Source organism: Babylonia areolata, chromosome 4, assembly GCF_041734735.1.
Source record: "Babylonia areolata isolate BAREFJ2019XMU chromosome 4, ASM4173473v1, whole genome shotgun sequence".
Taxonomy (NCBI): Eukaryota; Metazoa; Mollusca; class Gastropoda; order Neogastropoda; family Buccinidae; genus Babylonia; species Babylonia areolata.
The window spans coordinates 15057605-15078098 of NC_134879.1; the positions used below are offsets into that span (position 1 = coordinate 15057605).

General features: G+C 39.3%; 1 protein-coding gene across 1 annotated transcript; it reads left to right on the forward strand.

The window, feature by feature from the left end:
* Nucleotides 1-2194: 2194 nt before the first annotated feature.
* On the forward strand, nucleotides 2195-15392 carry LOC143280890 (maleylacetoacetate isomerase-like). The gene is made up of 8 exons (XM_076585645.1): nucleotides 2195-2290; nucleotides 4306-4357; nucleotides 5262-5329; nucleotides 6327-6407; nucleotides 7090-7167; nucleotides 7542-7665; nucleotides 11018-11120; nucleotides 13865-15392. The coding sequence occupies exons 1-8, from the start codon at nucleotides 2282-2284 to the stop codon at nucleotides 13989-13991; spliced, it is 642 nt and encodes a 213-aa protein (XP_076441760.1). The 5' UTR covers nucleotides 2195-2281; the 3' UTR covers nucleotides 13992-15392.
* Nucleotides 15393-20494: the final 5102 nt, after the last annotated feature.

Here is a 20494-nt window from a genome sequence, read left to right on the forward strand (position 1 = left end):
ATCACTATCAAAATGTAAAAGTAATCGGTATTGCTCGTCCTGTGCATCTTATGTGATAAAAAATACATGAACCACAAAGGATATTTTGTTCTCTGCGAACAGTATTTTTGTTGTTGTTGTTGTTTTCTTCGTTTTTGAGACAAACTCACATGTATTAATTAGGTTTTTTGTTGTTTTCTGTGATAAATTCAAACAGCCGTAAGATTATGATAGAAATATATATATATATATATATATATATATATATATGCCTAGATGTAGATATATAACGACCATTGCCCATACATGAAGGAATACTTAATAATGATGGTAACAATAACAACCACGACGACTACAATAACAATAATAGCAAAAAGCACGAATGCATGCGTTGGTGACACACACTGAGAACCACGAAACCAGTCATACTGTTCAGTGGCATCGCGTCTAGCGCCTCAAATGACGAACCGGCCGAACAGACAGCATCCGTAAAACATTTGGTGACCAGGGTCATGCACTCGTTCACCCGGTACCTGAAATCAAATGCTTGAAGCAGTCTGTTTTTGAGATCCACAAAGACCAGTGGTCGGCAAGGATGCTTTACAATTGATATTTAGACATGGGCCACTGAGGAAACGGGGAACAGATAGTGCAATAACTGATCAACAACCATCAGTCCACAAAGGTTCCGACTTTTTCTGTGGTTTGAAAACCGCCAAAAAAACTTGGAGATTAAAACGTGATGTGTTAAGACCATCATAATCTTTTGTCACGGCCAAAAGAGTAGAGCAGTTTCACACCGTCTGAACTTGGGATGTATATGATCAATTATGTGGTCCTACAGCAAGTTGGTCAGTAGTGTGTCAAGTCCACCTGAATGTGATTCCGATTCTTGACAATTTAGCTGTGGCTTATTTCTTTATCAATTCTAAAATCATTGGTTGTATCGTTTATCTCCTTTTTTTTTTCAAGCAGGCCATAATCGTCCTAAATATTCTCCGGCGACTCCATTGTCATCAGCTTAGTGTTAAAGACTGTATATATTTTTTTTTCTCATTTTTTGTTTAAACTGATCTGCATTTCAAAACCCACCGCAGTTCAGTTGACCTTGTCGATGTCGCCGCATGGTCCATTTAAGAAATCATGCCGGTCCCAAAAAGCCAGCAGAACCTGCTGTAGTGGTTGACGTCAGTCACTGTACAACCTCAGTAGGACTGATGAAACAGGAGACTGGAACACGGCGGCGAGGACAGAGGGGAGGAGGAGGGGAGGGGGGCCGGCCGAGTCCGGGCCGGGGGCATCACTGTCGAAACCGGCCCGACCCGGCATTGCTTCAAGTTCCTTTTGCCGCCATCCTTATCGGTGAAAGATGCATCAGTCAAACGGGTATGGCTAAAAATCTGAGTCTTGACGTGATAAGTTCTTTGCGGCCTTTGATAACTGGCTGAATGGTAAGAATATTCAGTGATTTGAGAAATACAGTAAGTTTCAAACAACAATGATCAGTGACAAACAACTGAACAAACTGCGAACGAAAAACTGACTTTCAAAAAAGAAAAAAAGAAAAAAAAGAAGAAAATTTTATTAAAGTAGACATAAGTGAGCCGGAGTGGAAACGAGCACTGACTCGGAGGGCCGCCAAAAAGTTGTCAATGGTCGGCGGCGGAAAGCGGCCAAACCCGGTCAGCTCATATTCAGTACCAGCATACTACTGCCGCTGTTGCTGCTGCTTCTCAGTGGCCGCTTCTTCTGCGGGCGTTGCTGCTATAACTCAGTGCCACTACTACTACGGATATAGAACTACTGCCTATCATGTAGATATTTTTCAGTTCTCCCATGCAACAACAAGAGCAACTGAAATCGTCAGTGTCGACGTCACTGAGCCCGACCGTTTAATAATAATTTTTAAAAAAATTAAAAAAAGAAGCTGGTACAGTCGGTCCATCGCTTTAAGCAATCCACCTGAGTGTCAGTTACACGGCTGACGTAGGTCAAGTTTCGGTGGCCGGGTCACTGGGATACATAAACACCCAGGTCATATCTACCACAACAAAGTGATCAACATGTTAACCAGTCATGTAAAACTGACGGGGAAAAAACAAAACAACAATAACAAAAACAAACAGAACTCGAGAGGAATCAGCAGAAATATCCCTCATCCACAGCAAGAACAAAAGTTACTGCACAATCCGGAAATATGCTGGAACAATAGATTTTTCAGTGTGCTTTTCTAACAGTGGTGTATGACTTACACTTTCGTCCCAACACGCGTGGAAGCAACCGACAACCCAACCAAGCAACCATGGCAAAGGTTGGTGCATTAGTGGTAATGCAAACACAGTTCATGACATTGTCGCCAAGTGCATCTACTTAGTTCTGAATACTGCATTGCTGTCTGACGATTCGTGTAATTGTTTTGCAATGAACATAACATAACATCTAACGTGAAACATGAGTTGTGACCTGTTCTGTGTGATTATCGGGGTCAAGGTTTTGTCATCTTCATCCGTATCACGGCTACAATAAGCGCATGATTACTCTGCCATTTCATGAAGCTGCATAAAAAAATGAAAATAAAACAACACCAAAACAGTGACAGTAAAGCGGCAGACCTGCATTAGTGAGAATCCGACGGATAAAGTCTGCTCAATATTAACTTTTATCAGCAGGCTACCTATTTTCGCTTTTCACCAATGAGGATTCGCTGTTCCCGACACACCCATTGCGAATCGTGCAGGATGTTTTGATGTGGTATTGAATTTGGCACCAGCTGGTAGGATACTGACTCCTTTCCAGAGGCGAACAGAGACGATGATCAATGATCTTGTGCAGCTTATGGCCAGCCTTGGTGCACTGGCTGTTTCAATGTTTTGAGGGAGGGCCATTGCAATTTCTCCATGCACAAGACCCCTAGTCTTACATGATACGACTTTAATTCTCAATAAAGCATGCAAAATTGTCTTTCAGCTACCACATATAACCTAAAATATTTACATATTTTCAGTGAATAAAGTATGTTTGATAATACCAAACTGAACCCTTGAAGTGATATATTAAGTAAGTGACAAATCTTGTAGCTGTGCATTCTCTGACATGTCAGTATGAATATGCTAGGTATGGGGGTTCCTTATTGACAGGCAAATATGCACACATGCAAGCACACATGTGCACACACACACACACACACACACACACACACACACACACACACACAGTTTTCTGCCCCAGGCATTTTGAGCACAGTGTATTATGTGTGTAAGTATAATTGCACTTACAAATGCATATAATTATATATATGTATGTAACCATTTGTCATTTTTATCACATATATATGACACAAGGTAATGCCAGGAACTCATGACACTGCTCCATGAAAATACTTCCAACAGTGGCACAGTGGTAGATCCTTGGATGAGGACAACAGAAAAATGCTGGCCCACCTCCCACCCTTCCCCACCCAGGAAAATGACTGTACCCCTCTCCGTTTTATTCTCAATAAAAAAACAAAATGATTTTTTTTTCTCATATATACATACATACATACATACATACATATATATATATATATATATATATATATATAATCATACACATCCTAGTGATGTGTTGTGACTGAGTGAGGGAGTTAGTGAGAAAATGAATTAATGGATCACTGCATGGGTGTGTATTTTTGTGCACATGTGCATGTGTATATCACTATTATTATCTATAGGTGTGGGTTGGGTGTTCAACAGTTGTGTATTTAGTCATAACAGAATTGCTAATGTGTTCAGAGTAAAATATGTGATTATATTTGTATGTAGGTAAATATGTGGTGGAGGTGGTGGGGTGGGGTGTGAAGACTCCTTATTATCTATAGGTGTGGGTTGGGTGTTCAACAGTTGTGTATTTAGTCATAACAGAATTGCTAATGTGTTCAGAATAACATATGTGATTATATTTGTATGTAGGTAAATATGTGGTGGAGGTGGTGGGGTGGGGTGTGAAGACTCCTTCACATTATGCAAGGACCTGTAGGAGATTGTAGTCATTATGCATTAGACCTTACTGGGGTGAAATAAATTGTTTTAACTTGAGCTGGATTGAAATGAAAATGAATGATTGGTTTGCATTTGATAGTTGCTTGTTTGCACTGCTTTATAATCATATTCCATTCAACTTACAAATGTGATCTTTTGTTTGTGTTTCACATGAAGATCATAATTCACTTTTCAGGTAGTAGTGCTATCTTCAAATTCAGTGTTATTCAGTGTTTATTATTGTGTTTCTGTTACATTGTCATGTGACCATGGATAATACTGATGTGATTTTAAAATATTTTTTCAGCCCATCTTGTATTCATATTTCCGGAGCTCTGCGTCATGGAGAGTGAGGATTGGTAAGTGAACTCCCTCAGGTTATTCCATAGTTAGCTGTTACAGCTGTGGTACATAGAAGATGAAGAGGATAGCAGTGATGATGTGGAGTTCTCTATTTGATTTTACAAATTTTTGTATATAACAGGGCTGTGTTTTCCATTTCCTTTGATGATATCAGCCAGTCCTTGAAGATCTTAAAATTGGCAGTGTCGGTCAGGAAATCTGAGAATGCTCTCAAAGTCAGTGACATTGGCAGTGTTATCTCAGGAAATTCAAGAATGCTCTCAAAGTCATGTCTCTGAAACGGGAGACACTTGACATTGTGATTAATCACACTGTGTCCTCATTTGAATCTACAGCACTATATGTACCCCATCTGAGCAAGCTGGGGAAAATGTCTTGTGATGGCTGCTTTTGGGATTGAACCCTCAGGCTTGCAGTTGTCAGCACATGACCCAAACCATTGTGATGTAGTGGTTGGTTAATTAATTCTGATGTTTAGCTTGAAACTGACAAGAAACAGAAAGAATGACTTCAGCATAGAGACTTAGAAAATTGAAATGGAGATTAATTTTGTGTGCCTGTGGTCTGTTTTTGTGTGTGTTTTGTGTGTGTGTGTGTTGTGTGTGTGTGAGCGTGTGAGAGGAGGATGGAAGGTGTGTGTGTTGTTAGTGTTGTTAAACTGTTTCAAAATAACAGTTCTAGTGGGTTTATGTCTTTAATATTTTTCATCCTTCTTTACTTTATTCATGCCACGTATGTTCTTAAAATTGTTAAATGCTGTGTAAGTTAAGTGCTCTCTATAAAAGCACATTATGTTGTTGTTGTTGTTGTTAGTGGAAGTAGTAGTAGTATTGTTATTATAACTATGAAAAGAAAATATGTGGTGTGCATGCATGGTTTTGATCAGAATGGCATTTTCAGCATTGGCCATGAAAGGAGTGGAGTATGACTATATGCCTGTACATTTGGTGAAGGAAGGAGGAGAACAGGTCAGTTCTGTTTTGTGATGATAATAATGATAATAATTTGTTTTTATTTAGTACTGCAGTACAAGTAGAAGCAAGCTCTAAGCGCTTAACAATACTTAAAATGAATCAAATAAACACATAAAATGAAGTAGAAATATTAATTGAAAAAAAAGAAAAGAATAACTGAACAAAAATTCAACATTTAAATGAAGTCACAATAAAAGCACAATTAGTAATATTAGAAAAGCTCAGTTAACAAAACCCTAGTATGCGTACACTCAATACAGCAGCTTTTTCACTCCAGCACATATACACATTAACCTTAGAAAATACAAAGATAAGACTAATCATGTAAAAATTTATACATGCATAAAGGAAGCACAGTTATAATTTACATACAGGGAATTTATAAAATGATGAAATAAAGCGTAGTATACAAAAAGTGAGAATCAGCCATCTTTCTGAAGTTTGAACCACACCACCATTTCCTCACCCTGCCCCCCCACCCCCCACCCCACACCCCCTCCCCTCCCCTCCCACCCCCCACCCCATTCTCTCCAACCACCTATCATGTTTACATTGTCTTGAACCTGAGACAGGAACGTAAGTTAGGCATATTTGTGACAAAGTAAGTTTCAGAGTAACAAAGTTGTTGTACTGACAAAGATCTGATCAGCTGTGTTCAGTGAGTGTGAGCAGATTCTAATCTTTGCACCAAATATTGGAGTGTGTGTTGGTTATAGTGTGTGTGTGTGTGTGTGTGTGTGTGTGTGTGTGTGTGTGTTGACAATGAATAACTGGAAAAAAAAAGAAGATAAAATATATTGAAACATAAAATAATGACTGACAAGCTTATGATAAGGATATTTACAACTTTTTAAAAAGTCCATGTGTGGTAGCGGATATATTTTGTAAATCCTTGTACTGCATGCAGTGGATATATTTCGCAAAACTTTTTTCCTGAAAAAAAAAAGAGAGAGAGAAAAACATGATCATACTATTGTGTGTGTGCTTGCAGAACAAGGAGGAATACAAGGCTTTGAATCCAATGAGCCAAGTTCCAACACTCATCATTGATGGTGTTACGCTCACACAATCGGTATATTGAATCTCATCCTCCTCCGAATCTTTATATAAATGTATATATCAACAATTCAGCTTGTTACTTTACATTTGTATTTGGATAGTTCTGTTCCTTACTAATGGTGGTTATTTTCTCATGGTGCCTTTTTTTTATTATTCCTTTGTAATCTTGGAAATGAATGTGACAAATGTTTTTTAGAGAGAGAGAGGGAGACAGAGAGAGAGAGAAAGAATGTGTACATGTTGGTGGGTTTGTGCATGCATGTGCGTGTGTGTGTTTGTGTTTGAAGATGTTTTTTTTGGAGAGAAAGAGGGAGACAGAAAGAATGTGTACATGTGTGGGTGTGTGTGTGCATGCATGTGCGCGCGTTTGTGTTTGAAGATGTTTTTTGGAGAGAAAGAGGGAGACAGAGAGAGAGAAAGAATGTGTACATGTGTGGGTGTGTGTGTGCATGCATGTGCGCGCGTGTTTGTGTTTGAAGAGTAAGTCAGCATTTGCTTACAGGATCATCATCTTCATCACATTCCTTGCACAAGACCATTATTTATAAGGCCATGATGGTTATATGTTGATAAAGGAGTCAGAAATATGGAACAAAATCGGTTTTTGTCCTTTACAAAACATTTGAAAAATTTGAGACCATTTTCATAACAAACTAATCATGATTTTATTCTTTTATTGAATACTGTCTGTACAGCTTCCGATAATTGAGTACTTGGATGAGACCAGACCAGGCCCTCAAATTTTGCCCAAGGATGCCATTAAGCGAGCACAGGTAAGAACATCTTAGTACTAAGAAAAAGCAAAATAAAAATAAAGAGTACCCACAATATTTCAGAAGATTTTGAAGAGCTGCCTTGTCTTAAGTTTTCTTGTTTGTGAATAAAGACCTTCTTCAGGTAATTTCATTTGCAAAAAAACAACAACACACACACACACACACTGTGCGTAACTTCGGATTTTTCAACTTTCAAGAGAACTGACAAGATAGTTTGTGTTCAACATTGATGTTAATCAAAGAACCGAAACATGTGCTGAACAAAGGGAGACAATTGTATGGCAGAGCATAAAGCAGGTGTCCAATAAGTATTGTCCAGGTGACCCAAAGGAAACATCAGTATAATTGTTTTGCGGGTCATGTGTGTGTAGGCACGTGCCCTGGCTGAGGTCATCAATTCTGGAATCCAGCCCTTGCAGAACCTGAAGACGCTGGCTGAGTTTGGTGACAAGAAAATGGAGTGGGGAAAGACTGTCATCAGCAGAGGTTTTGATGGTTGGTGTCCACTTTTCTGCTGCTGGACCTATGCTAGTTAACTCTCTCCGGACGAAGGAATGCTCAGGCATTCCTACACAAAACGTATTTGGATTCGGACGAAGGAATGGAATAGCATTCTCCGAAAGTAAAATTCCATCATGCGCTGTACACGTGATTTTGTGATTAGCCAAGCAGAGTGCACTATTCTGGGTCACTCCACAATCGAACAGTATGACTGGTCAGCCTGGGATGTGTGGCCTGTCTCGCACACACACTGACAAAGTCACTGACTGGTTGTCTGCTCGTGTGCCAGCCTGTTAGCAAAGCGGGCTCTTCTCAGAATGTTGTGAAGCGAACAAGGCAGTGCCGGCAACGTGTTAGGGTTGCCGAAGTACTTGAAATGCTACAAACTGAAGGGTCGGACATTGAAGAGGTGGATGATGACGAAGAAGAAAGCGAATTTAATGCAGAAAGCGAGCATGGGTATGGTGATTCGGGGTGAAAAATTGGCAGTATTTTCTACATATGGCAGAACTGTAAAAATAAGATGAGAAATTTGATTTTTTTTTTTTATGTAATAGCTCAACACATAATAAACCAGTTCTGAAAGTTTCATTTTCTTACACAGTATTTTGTATTTTTTGTAATTTTTTTCCAAACCCTTACAAATGGGCCGTCTGTGGGGAAAAGCAAGGGAGAAAACTTGTCGTCCTGAGTGAGTTAACCCTTAACTCTTTCGCTGCCAGATTTCTGTGTGATAAACACTCCCCAGCACCAAATATTGTCAAAGTACAAGATCAGCACTCTATGTTATAGATGTATTCACAAAACTGCCCCTTCCTATCTCTGTGGCTGCCTTCACCTCTACACTCCATCTCGCTCACTACGATTGGCTTCGGATCCACTCTGTTTACGCATACCCAGATTCAAACACTCGTCTGTTGGCCGCCATTCTTTCTCTGTCTCTGGACCTTGCGATTGGAATGAACTTCCTCTTTCGCTTCGTCAAGTCTCCACACTCAGCTCTTTCAAGTCTGGCCTTAAAACCCACCTCTTCCCAAAATAGCCTCCCTTGCCTGCCCTTCCTTGTCTTTAGTTTCTACAGTTTTAGAGTTATGCATGCGTGTGAATGACTGGTGCGAAAGGGCTTTGATTTGTCTCTGCACAAGATTCAGCACTATATAAATACCATTATTATTATTATTATTAAGTATTTTAGAAAGGATGCTCTCAGTCACAGGCTTCGGTTCATGTCAAAGCAACACAATGGACTTGTTCACTTCGATCAGTCAGGGGGCAAAGGTTAGTCATTGTTCTATTGGCGGGGAAACTGGATGCAGCTGTCAAGCTTTTGTTACAGTGTGATCAAAAGGCAAAGCCTTCAAGACTCACTTGTGCTTCACGCTTTATCCAGTAAAGGAATCATAAGGAGAAAAACAAGAGATTTAAAAAATCGTTGAAAAGAGCTCTGTATTAAATATGATATATAAAATAAGCTTTGGAGAATTTTTTTTTTTTAATAAAAAGAAAAAAAGAAAAAAAAAAGGCATGCGAGCAGGATCGAACCAGGCATGTTCAGTTCCGAAGCAAGCAGATTAATCCCCACTGCTGCGGGGCATCAGACGTCATTTGACTGAATTTAATACTTAAAGTGATGTTGATGTTTTCTTCTTTGTACGATAAATAGATGTGATTATAGTGGACGTAATAACACTGTTTAGATAATATTTTTGTGTGTTTTATTACATCTCGATTATTCTTTTATTTTGGTGGTAAAGGAGACTTTGCCATCCCTTCAAGCACACCACAACATATGGTATATCTCTAGTTCTGCATAAACCAGTCAAGGCCTACAACAAGCTGAAAGAAATGATAAATTCAATTTTTCTTTTATGTTCATTCCAGTTAATTCAGTGTCCACTTTAGAATGAGTGTTGTTAGTATCACTGTATGTGTTCTGTCCAGAATTTGTATTTCTTTCCTTTTAATTGTGAACACGAAAAACAAGGTCATGTCGTCTTCCAGTACAACCTACCTTCTAGTAGGCCTAATTCAGTGGGAAGCAGTTTTTAGTTTTCTGATTTTGGAACGAACCTCAGTGAAATAAACCGTTAATGATTTGGAAAAACGACTTAATTCGGGAGGCTTACAACCTGTTATTGGTATGACTGTGAAGATTTTTTTTTTTGTTTTGTTTTTTTAATGTTTAAGTCAAATTTGGTACTGGCAGACAAAGTATTTCCAGAGAAAATGGCAATGTTAAAGTTTACCACGGACACACAGACATACAGACACACAACACACACACACACAGACAACCGAACACCAGGTTAAAACATAGACTCACTTTGTTTACACAAGTGGGTCAGAAATGGTCTTATCAACATGACCCCTCAATGTCAACAAAAATTGCCGATGGCAGTGCACTGTCTAGTCAGATATAAAGTCGCCTATGGCGGTGAAAAAGTTAACTCGGATTTTAATCCTCACTGTAAATTGTTAATGAGAAAAAATGAGTCTCCATACTTTGTGGACGAAAAATATAATCAAGAAGGAAGTGACTGAATTGTACTTTGATGAAAAGGATGATTAATTTACTCTTGTCGGTACCTTCTTAACTCTCTCCATATGAACGGCGAAAGAGACGACGTTAACAGCGTTTCACCCCAGTTACCATCATCAAAATATTGCAAGCGGAAGGCTCTTATACTGAAGAGGTGAATGTTGACAAAGAATACCACAATTCTGACGACGGAAGCTAAAGGTTGGGTCATTCAGACACCCACTGGACATCCGAGGGGTCTGTGTAGAGGAGAAGAGAGGACTGGCCGTACTGAGTGAGTTAAAATATAGAGAAATACAGAGAAATTGTGGCATTATGAGTAGTTGAGTGGGTGCAGTTGCAGTGGGCTGAGACTTTAACTGGCTATCTTCACTTGTGTTTTCCTTGTATGCATCACAGACACACACACATACATGCACACACGCCTGCATATGTGTGTGAATACATACATACACATGAATAACACCGCATCAATAACGAGAAAAGAAAAAAGACAAAGATCATGTGTGAGCATAGTAGTGACTTAGGTTTAAATACACACACACACACACACACACACACACACACACACACACAAAGATGAGACACGTATATGCAAACAAGCACACAAATGAATCTAGGTGTGTGTATGGTGTGTGTGTGACATTGTTGTATATTTGGAAATGTTTGTTCTGGGCATGAAAAGATCATTTTGCAGTAATCCTCCATACTCCAGTGGGAGTGAAAGGATAATTAAAACTTGAAACTTGTGTATGGTTGCATACATGTGTGTATGTTGATTTACAGGTATTTACTATTAATTTTCAGCCTTTGAGAAGATGCTGACATCCACAGCAGGAAAGTACTGTGTTGGGGATGAGGTGACCATTGCTGATCTGTGCCTTATTCCACAGTGCTACAATGCTCAAAGGTCCGTGTTTTACTTTACCCTCTCATGAGTATGACAAACAACATGAACTCACAATGCTCAAAGGTCCGTGTTTTACTTTACCCTCTAATGAGTATGACAAACAACATAAACACAATGCTCAAAGGTCCATGTTCTACTTTACCCTCTAATGAGTATGACAAACAACATAAACTCACAATGCTCACAGGTCCATGTTCTACTTTACCCTCTAATGAGTATGACAGACAACATACTCACAATGCTCAAAGGTCCGTGTTTTACTTTACCCTCTCATGAGTATGACAAACAACATGAACTCACAATGCTCAAAGGTCCGTGTTTTACTTTACCCTCTAATGAGTATGATCAACAACATAAACTCACAGTGCTCAAAGGTCCGTGTTTTACTTTACCCTCTAATGAGTATGACAAACAACATAAACTCACAATGCTCACAGGTCCATGTTCTACTTTACCCTCTAATGAGTATGACAGACAACATACTCACAATGCTCAAAGGTCCGTGTTTTACTTTACCCTCTAATGAGTATGATCAACAACATAAACTCACAATGCTCAAAGGTCCATGTTCTACTTTTACCCTCTAATGAGTATGACAAACAACATAAACTCACAATGCTCAAAGGTCCATGTTCTACTTTTACCCTCTAATGAGTATGACAAACAACATGAACTCACAATGCTCAAAGGTCCGTGTTTTACTTTACCCTCTAATGAGTATGATCAACAACATAAACTCACAGTGCTCAAAGGTCCGTGTTCTACTTTACCCTCTAATGAGTATGACAAACAACATAAACTCACAATGCTCAAAGGTCCGTGTTTTACTTTACCCTCTAATGAGTATGATCAACAACATAAACTCACAGTGCTCAAAGGTCCGTGTTCTACTTTACCCTCTGATGAGTATGACAAACAACATAAACTCACAATGCTCAAAGGTCCGTGTTCTACTTTACCCTCTCATGAGTATGACAAACAACATAAACTCACAATGCTCACAGGTCCATGTTCTACTTTACCCTCTCATGAGTATGATCAACAACATAAACTCACAATGTTCAAAGGTCCATGTTCTACTTTACCCTCTAACGAGTATGACAAACAACATAAACTCACAATGCTCAAAGGTCCATGTTCTACTTTACCCTCTAATGAGTATGACAAACAACATAAACTCACAATGCTCAAAGGTCCGTGTTTTACTTTACCCTCTAATGAGTATGACAAACAACATAAACTCACAATGCTCAAAGGTCCATGTTCTACTTTACCCTCTAATGAGTATGATCAACAACATAAACTCACAATGCTCAAAGGTCCGTGTTCTACTTTACTCTCTGCGTATGACAAACAACATGAACTCAAAATGCTCACAGGTCCGTGTTCTACTTTACCCTCTAATGACTATGACAAAGAACATAAACTCACAATGCTCACAGGTCCGTGTTCTACTTTACCCTCTAATGAGTATGATCAACAACATAAACTCACAGTGCTCAAAGGTCCGTGTTTTACTTTACCCCCTTATGAGTATGACAAACATATAAACTCATGATGCTCAAAGGTCCGTGTTCTACCTTGCCCTCTAATGAGTATGATCAACAACATAAACTCACAATGCTCAAAGGTCCGTGTTCTACTTTACCCTCTAATGAGTATGACAAACAACATGAACTCACAATGCTCAAAGGTCCGTGTTCTACTTTACCCTCTAATGAGTATGACAAACAACATAAACTCACAATGCTCAAAGGTCCGTGTTCTACTTTACCCCCTTATGAGTATGACAAACATATAAACTCATGATGCTCAAAGGTCCGTGTTCTACTTTACCCCCTTATGAGTATGACAAACATATAAACTCATGATGCTCAAAGGTCCATGTTCTACTTTGACCCTCTAATGAGTATGATCAACAACATAAACTCACAGTGCTCAAAGGTCTGTGTTCTACTTTACCCTCTAATGAGTATGACAAACAACATAAACTCACAATGATCATATACAGGGTGCATGTGTGTGCCTACATGTGTATGTGTGAGTGAGTGAGGGGAGAGAGAGAGAATGTGGGCACACAAAAGACAGAAGCAGGGAATGTGTATGTGAAAGGATCTCTCGGCTGTTTAAATATTTAACCACAACAAATAACAGCATGGAATCAGAAGCAGGGAACGTGTATGTGAAAGGTTCTCTCGGCTGTTTAAATATTTAACCATAACAAATAACAGCATAGAATCAGAAGCATGCAAGCTCTCTGCCGATGAATGAAATGAAGATAAACGCAATCTTTCACATGAGAAATCAGTCAGGATCTTGTAGCACTGTGTTGATGTCTTTTCATTATTTGGGTCAGTGTTCTGGTGAACAGGGATCTTTGAACAATTTACATCAGTGATCAGTGGAAAATAATGTATATATTTAAAGAGGCACATCTTTGAGGAATTACAGCTGACTGCATGAAACTCACCAAACGTATTAGAAGTCAGACCAGTGTGTAGAGAACTCGGAATGAGCAGTGTGGACATCATGTGATGATCAGACTTCTGAGACTTTATATTTCTTGACCACTGTCCTTGTGGGTACTGATCCGAAGTAGAATCAGTTGCCCCTTAACATGAAGGAATATAAACTTCTTTATTTTTTTGTTTTGTTTTAGATTGTGTTGAAACACTAACCAGTTGCTATCCGTACAGTAGGCTTCACTAAGCCCAGTGCTGTTTATGTTTGCTCTCTGTTTGCAGATTCAGCGTGGACATGAGCAGCTACCCAACAATTGTCCGCATCAAGGAGGCACTGGAAAAGCTCCCAGCTTTCATTGCTGCTGACTTTAAGAATCAGCCAGACACCCCGGATGAGATGAAAGCCTGAAGCATCGACAGCAGATGCGCGAACAGCATTGTGTAGTGTGGTTGTGATTGTTAAGCTTACCTGGAGATTCCAACTAGCCTTTCTGTTGCTCAGTGTGATGGCTTTTGTTTTCGTTAATTGTGCTTCCACAGTGATCCCCCTTCTTCACCCCCGCACCCTCCCACACCCACCCTTCCTCCTACACTTTTCTCATGTTTTTGCTAAATGAATGTTCTAGAGTGTCCATGTCATTTTGTAACCGACATGTCTGTCGATCTGTTTGTCTTGACCCTTCTTCTCCTGAATATAATTTCTGGACAAGCAGTTGGTATTTAGTTCAGACTTTTCAAGTTCTGCCATTTGAATATTTTTTTTTTTATTTTGAGTATTTTTTTTCTTTTGAGAAAATGCATTCCAGTTTTTTCCAGATGGACTGTGATTTTGCTTGACCATTTTCTGGTTTACTTGATGCTGACAAGTACCAATGTGCCCATTTTTTAAATTGTATACCATGCTTTAATTTTCTCCTTCTCCTTCCCCTGTCTCATTTGAAATACTGGTTTGTATTCGTATTTCTTTCTGTGTTTATATTTCTTTCAGGATGTACATGATATAGATAGGCAAATACCAGACTGGAAGAAGACATATCGTTTGTGACTGGAAATATTTGAATGTTTATGTTGCAGAAAATCATCAGCTTGATCTTTTTTCTGTTTGACTGAGAAACACTGCTGATGTCCCATTTTGTTTTTTATCCTTAATTGATCAATTTTCATTGCATCAGTATCAGCTGACTGCTAAACTATTCTTAGCATGTTGTGCCTCAAATTCATGGGGGCTTTGTTTTTACTCCGTTTATTTTTGCATTTACAAGTGGTTTTGATTCATTAAAAGGCAGTTTAGATTTTGTCACAACTCACTAAAGTGCACATTTGTGCTTTTACACACAAACACATGATGGATAAACTGTTGAATGTCATATGTAAGAATGGGAGAGTGTTCAAGTCAATAAGTAGCAAAGAAAATTTACAGCGATGCAATTTTACTTGTGTATTTCAGAATTTCATGAAGAAATGTTGGTTTGAAGGTTTTCACTGAATTGGAATTGTGATCATGAAAGAATCTTGTCAGCCTTTTGCTGTTTCATGAAGTTTTGATACTCTTTTTCTTGTCAGGAGTGCAAGAACAACTTGTGCATTTCATGTGTTCTGTTAATCTGGACAATCTTATGTTAATGATGTGATTTACTTTTTCCAGTATTACACTGAGTGATTTCTTCATTGAAAGAATCATGCATATATGCAATCAAGTTTTGAAGCTGTCTTGTTCTTTTCGTTGTCAGTTGTGATGCAATGCAAATCGTTAAGTGAATGATTAATCAGATCATAATGCAAATACAGAATTATATATTATTTGAAAATGACTCTTTGTGTGATATATATTTGTGTGCTTCATATACATATGTACACTTTTCAAAACATGCAAACAAACAGAATTAGTTGTTAAAGAAAACTAAAATAGATTATTTCATGAACCAAACCTGTTTGCTGAGTGCCTCAGTGAACGCACTTCTTTTCCAAACCCTCCATCTAAAAACAATCCAAGACTCAGAAAGCCATTCAAACATGTGCAGCTGGTACCACTGATTTGAAATAATAATGATATTAATATAGCACTGAATCTTGTGCAGAGACCAATCAAAGTGCTTTCAAACCAGTCATTCTCACGCATGCATAACTCTAAAACTGGAAAAACTGAAGACAAGGATGAGGCAGGGAAGGGAGGCTATCTTGGGAAGAGGTGGGTTTTAAGGCCAGACTTGAAAGAGCGGAGTGGGGAGACCTGAAGAAGCAAAAGAGAGTGTTCATTCCAATCGCAAGGTCCAGAGACAGAGAAAGGACGGCGGCCAACAGTGGAATGTTTGAATCTGGGTATGCATAAACAGAGTGGATCTGAAGCCGATCATAGAGAGTGAGGAGTGTAGAGGTGAAGGCAGCCACAGATAGGAAGGGGGAGATTTGTGAATACATTTATAACATAGAGTGCTGATCTTGTACTTTATTCTGTGTGAGACTGCCAATGGAGCTGTTGCGAAAGAGGAGTGATGCGCTCAGATCTTTTCTTTCTAAGGTGGCAGAGTTTTGTATGCTCTGAAGGGACTGAATAGATGAAGCAGGCAAACCAGACAATATAAAGAGAGTTAAAGTAGTCAAGGTGAGAGAGAATGAGAGAAATGAAAAGTCTAGATGTTGCGTCGGTGGACAGATATTTCCAAATGGAATTGATGCGCAGCAATTGACAGTAGCAGGATTGACATGTCTGACTGATTAATTTTTGCATGGACAGTGTGTTGTCAAGGACAACGCCGTGGTTCCTGACTGAACTGGAGAGAGGGATGGATCGATGTAATGCCAAGTTTGATTGTGTCAATTGTGATGGAAGAGAGTCTTTGTTTACTTTCTATGATCATTGCCTCAGTTTTGTGTGCGTTCAATTGTAACTTATTTAGAGTCATCCAGTTTTGAATGTCCAGGAAGCAGTCGGATATTTCTTGCAAGAGCGACGACAATTTTTCAGTGGTATCACTCTTCTTGAGTTGAGTGTCATTAGCATAAGAATGATGACTGACATCATGGCGGTTGATAATTTCAGCGAGAGGAGCAGTGTACAGTGTGATGAGCACTGGGCCTAAAACAGATCCCTGTGGGACTCCATGTTCAGTTTTAATGGGTTCAGACTGGAAATTATCAACAATGACAGACTGGAATCGATCAGTGAGGTCAGATTTGAACCAGTTGAGAACGGTGCCGTTGATACCAGATGTAAAATGATGACGGGAAAGAAGGATTGACTGGTTTATCGTGTCAAAGGCAGCTGACAAGTTGAGAAGAGTGAGAAGGGAGATTTGTCCTGAGTTGGACGCTAGCAATAGATTATTCAGGATGTGGAAGAGAGTAGTTTCGGTGCTGTGGTCAGCACAATAAGCAGACTGAAAGGGTTGGATGAGATTGTTGAAGTAAAGGTGGTTGTTGAGCTGCTTCAGGACAGCTTTTTCAAGGAGTCTGGACAGGAATGGAAGGTTAGAAACTGGTCGATAGTTTTTCAAAATGTTTGCGTCAAGGTTTGGTTTCTTCAGAAGAGGCCAGACAATCAGAGTTTTGAAAGTGGATGGAAACGTTCCACTGAGAAGGGATGAGTTGACAATATTAGGGATTGTGGGGAGAAGCTGTGAGATACACTGGGAAAAGACAAGAGACTGGTATAGGATCGAGCTCACAGGATTTTACTGTCATTTATTTCAGGATTTCATGGACTTCTGTTTCAGTCAATGGATGAAAGGAATGGAGAGGAGTGCCCCGTTGAATTGAGGATCAGGATGAACCGGTTGGAAAGACATTTGGTCTAAGAAGGTAAGAATATTTTGGACTGTTTTGTTGAAAAAGAAGAAAAGACGACATTGGGTTCAGATAAAGTGTAGGCAGAAGGAAGATGAGTCTTTTTTGCACTACCAAGAAGACTTGACACGATAAAGAGATTTAGTGGATGTGGCATCGAGAACTTGAGAAGAAAAGAAGTTTGTCTTCACTGATGAGATCATATGTTTGACTTTATATATTTGTTTTTGGAAGATTTCATTGTGGACTTTCAGTTTTGTTGATTGCCATCGCTGTTCCAATTGGCAATGTTTCCGTTTTGCAAGTCGAATGCCAATAATGTGTGCCATGGGGCGGAAGGTCTATCAGGGGGCACGTGGGTAGTGAGGGCGTGAATGCATGTTCATCCATCAGTTGAGAGAGGACAATGTTGTAATGTGTAGAGATGTCAGTACGGGAAGAAATTCTAGAAAAGCATTCAGCAGCTTGTGAAGAAAAAGTGATAATGTTGATGGATTTCACTGAGGTTGCAACGAGTAACGGATTGTTTGGGTTCTGGTTGGTTTTGAAATATTAAGCGAGAATATAACAGCAGAGTGGTCAGAAGAAAGTTCCTCAGCTACAGTCACTGATGCAATCATGGCATCAGAGTCACGTGTGATGAGCCAGTCCAAAGCAGTGAGATACCTTTAATATGTCTATGGTCCAAAGTATGGCCAGATCTCTGTGTTGGTTCTGTGACGTGCTGACTGAGAGAATGATTAGACAGAGATAACATAGGCATTTGATATCAGTGGAAGTTTGGTTGTCGAAATGAAAACTGAAATCTCAGAGGATGATAAGTTTGCCAGAACAAAGGTTGTAGTAATCAGTAGTGTTCAGAACTCACCGTGAAACGGAGAAGATGTTAGGTCGTTTTTACGACGAGGAGGAGACGATTGAGACAACAGAAGATGATTGAGTGACCAGGAACATTGAGAGTGACTTCGAGCATTTCAAAAGTATCACGTCGGAAGGCGTGGTTATGGGAGAAAGAAAGGGAGGACTCCAAGATGTCTCTGCAGACGACATGAGTGAGACGGACATTTCAAGTGATCAAACATCAGTCCAATCCAAATGCAATGGAAATGTTTATAACCAGTAGTGTTGCTTGTACAAAAAAAAGTGTGCACTTCAAACTCTGAATTCTCTGTTGTCATGTGAGATGATGAGAGGCATTATGCTTAACACGGTTATACATTATCAACTCCATGCAACAATATTCACACTGTAAAGTACACAGCTTTTAGCTGGCTGGTTCAAGGGACTGAACTTATTATGTACTTTTGGAGGGTGGGGGTTGGGGGTATATATACCAATCTTTTCTGTGATGATTTTTCAACAGTGACACTTTTACTTTTAAAAAGAAGATAGACATCCTATTTACTTTTCATGGTGACTAAAGTACTTTTGGTTTCTAACAATTGTGTTTTCATGTGTGTGTGTGTGTGAGTGTGTGTGTGTGTGTGTGTGTGTGTGTGTGAAATTGCATTATCAGACATTACCCCCGATAGATCATTGCTTACCTGAGCGCTTGTATCACATCATACGGTAGCGTTGTCCCACTGGACATGCCTGGAATAAACAAGTAGTCTCCCCTTTCTCCACTTACCCCTCCACCCACCCATCCCGCAGTGACAACTAAGATTATCAGAAGGCTTGCACTGACATCTCTATGAAAATCTGCAAGTCTGGGCAGGCTAGCTCCTCATCATAGTTGTAAGAAAGATATGCTCTGAAAGTTCAAGTCAATATATATTCAATTTGGGACCTCAGCAGTGAATTCATGAGTTACCGATTGCTACCTTTCCAAACAACAGTTGTAGGGGGCAGGTGTGTGATGCCCTGTTACACTACCTATGTGTTCAGTCCTGAAATGGCCCTCTGCGGCCTATAAACCGCATGATCACGTTTGATCTGAGTGCTCATAGGCACCTTGAGATTCTAATCTGGGACCTTGCTCTCTGTATAGTGTCACAGTAAATCCATATAACTGTATTTCTTCAACCTATCAGGAAATACATGTATTGTCTATGAGCGCCAGTCGATACATATAACTGAAATGACTGAAATTTTCAGGATGGTCATCATTTTCCTGAAATTACACTGCAGACATTACACAGATCCCTGGCATGAACTGTTCAAAAATCGGTTAAAAAAAAAAATTAAAAAAAATGAAGCACAGTCCTTTGTTCAGTATATGTATCTGCACAGTGCATGCATTGAAAATGTTTAATTAAAAATAAATCACTTTTTGTTCTTCTGTATTATGATGAACAAGCTCACATACTGATCTGCTGACAAATGAGTGAGAGAGAGAAATTCGATCAGAAAAGAAGAGAGAGGGAGTAGGAGCATATTCTAAGGTCAGGTCTGTTGTTTCATGAATGACACTAGTGATGAATTAAACTTTTCCTTCAATTGTCCAACTAACGCAGGATAATAGCTTAAATGTGTTGTAGTTTTGATATGCTACAGATCTAATACATCACAGGTACACAGTGTTATTGGACCACATTTTTATGTCATAACCATCTGTTCAATTCACGCGTGAGGTGAGGAGTTGATGTAGGCTCTGCCCCCTACATTCCACGCACACAAACTCTACATGAATGCATGTGCCACATGCATATTCCTTGCACTGAGTTACTGCCGCTCATAGATGTGTACACACAGTGACTCTGGACTAGTTATTTTTGAAAACAGTACAAACAGCTCACGTATTTCATGTCAGCAATATCCCACTATCTGTTCTGAACACACCTGTGTGCAATTTCAGTTTCAAGGAGACATCGAAGAGTGCAGACTGATCCATATGTACTCTACTCCAAATCTGCTTTGAAAAAAAAAAAAGGAAACTGAGTTGGAGAGCAGATGCCTAACATAATGCATAGACGTATATCATAATGTGCTGGACTGACCATGACAGCCATGGAGAAGTGGGGCCCACGGTGGGGTGGAGATGTGTAACCATTAAACTAAAGTAAAATTGAATAGATGAACCAAACACAAAAGTAAATAAATGAATATAGAATATAAATGAAATACGCATGTATATGATAACACATATAGAATACACAGATAAAAACATAGAAATATATAACAATGAAA

Excerpts from the sequence above, each read along its gene's own strand:
- LOC143280890 (XM_076585645.1), top strand. Across the intron at positions 6,408-7,089 it reads GTGTTACGCTCACACAATCG|CTTCCGATAATTGAGTACTT; the intron begins GTATATTGAATC and ends CTGTCTGTACAG. Across the intron at positions 11,121-13,864 it reads CAGTGCTACAATGCTCAAAG|ATTCAGCGTGGACATGAGCA; the intron begins GTCCGTGTTTTA and ends CTCTGTTTGCAG.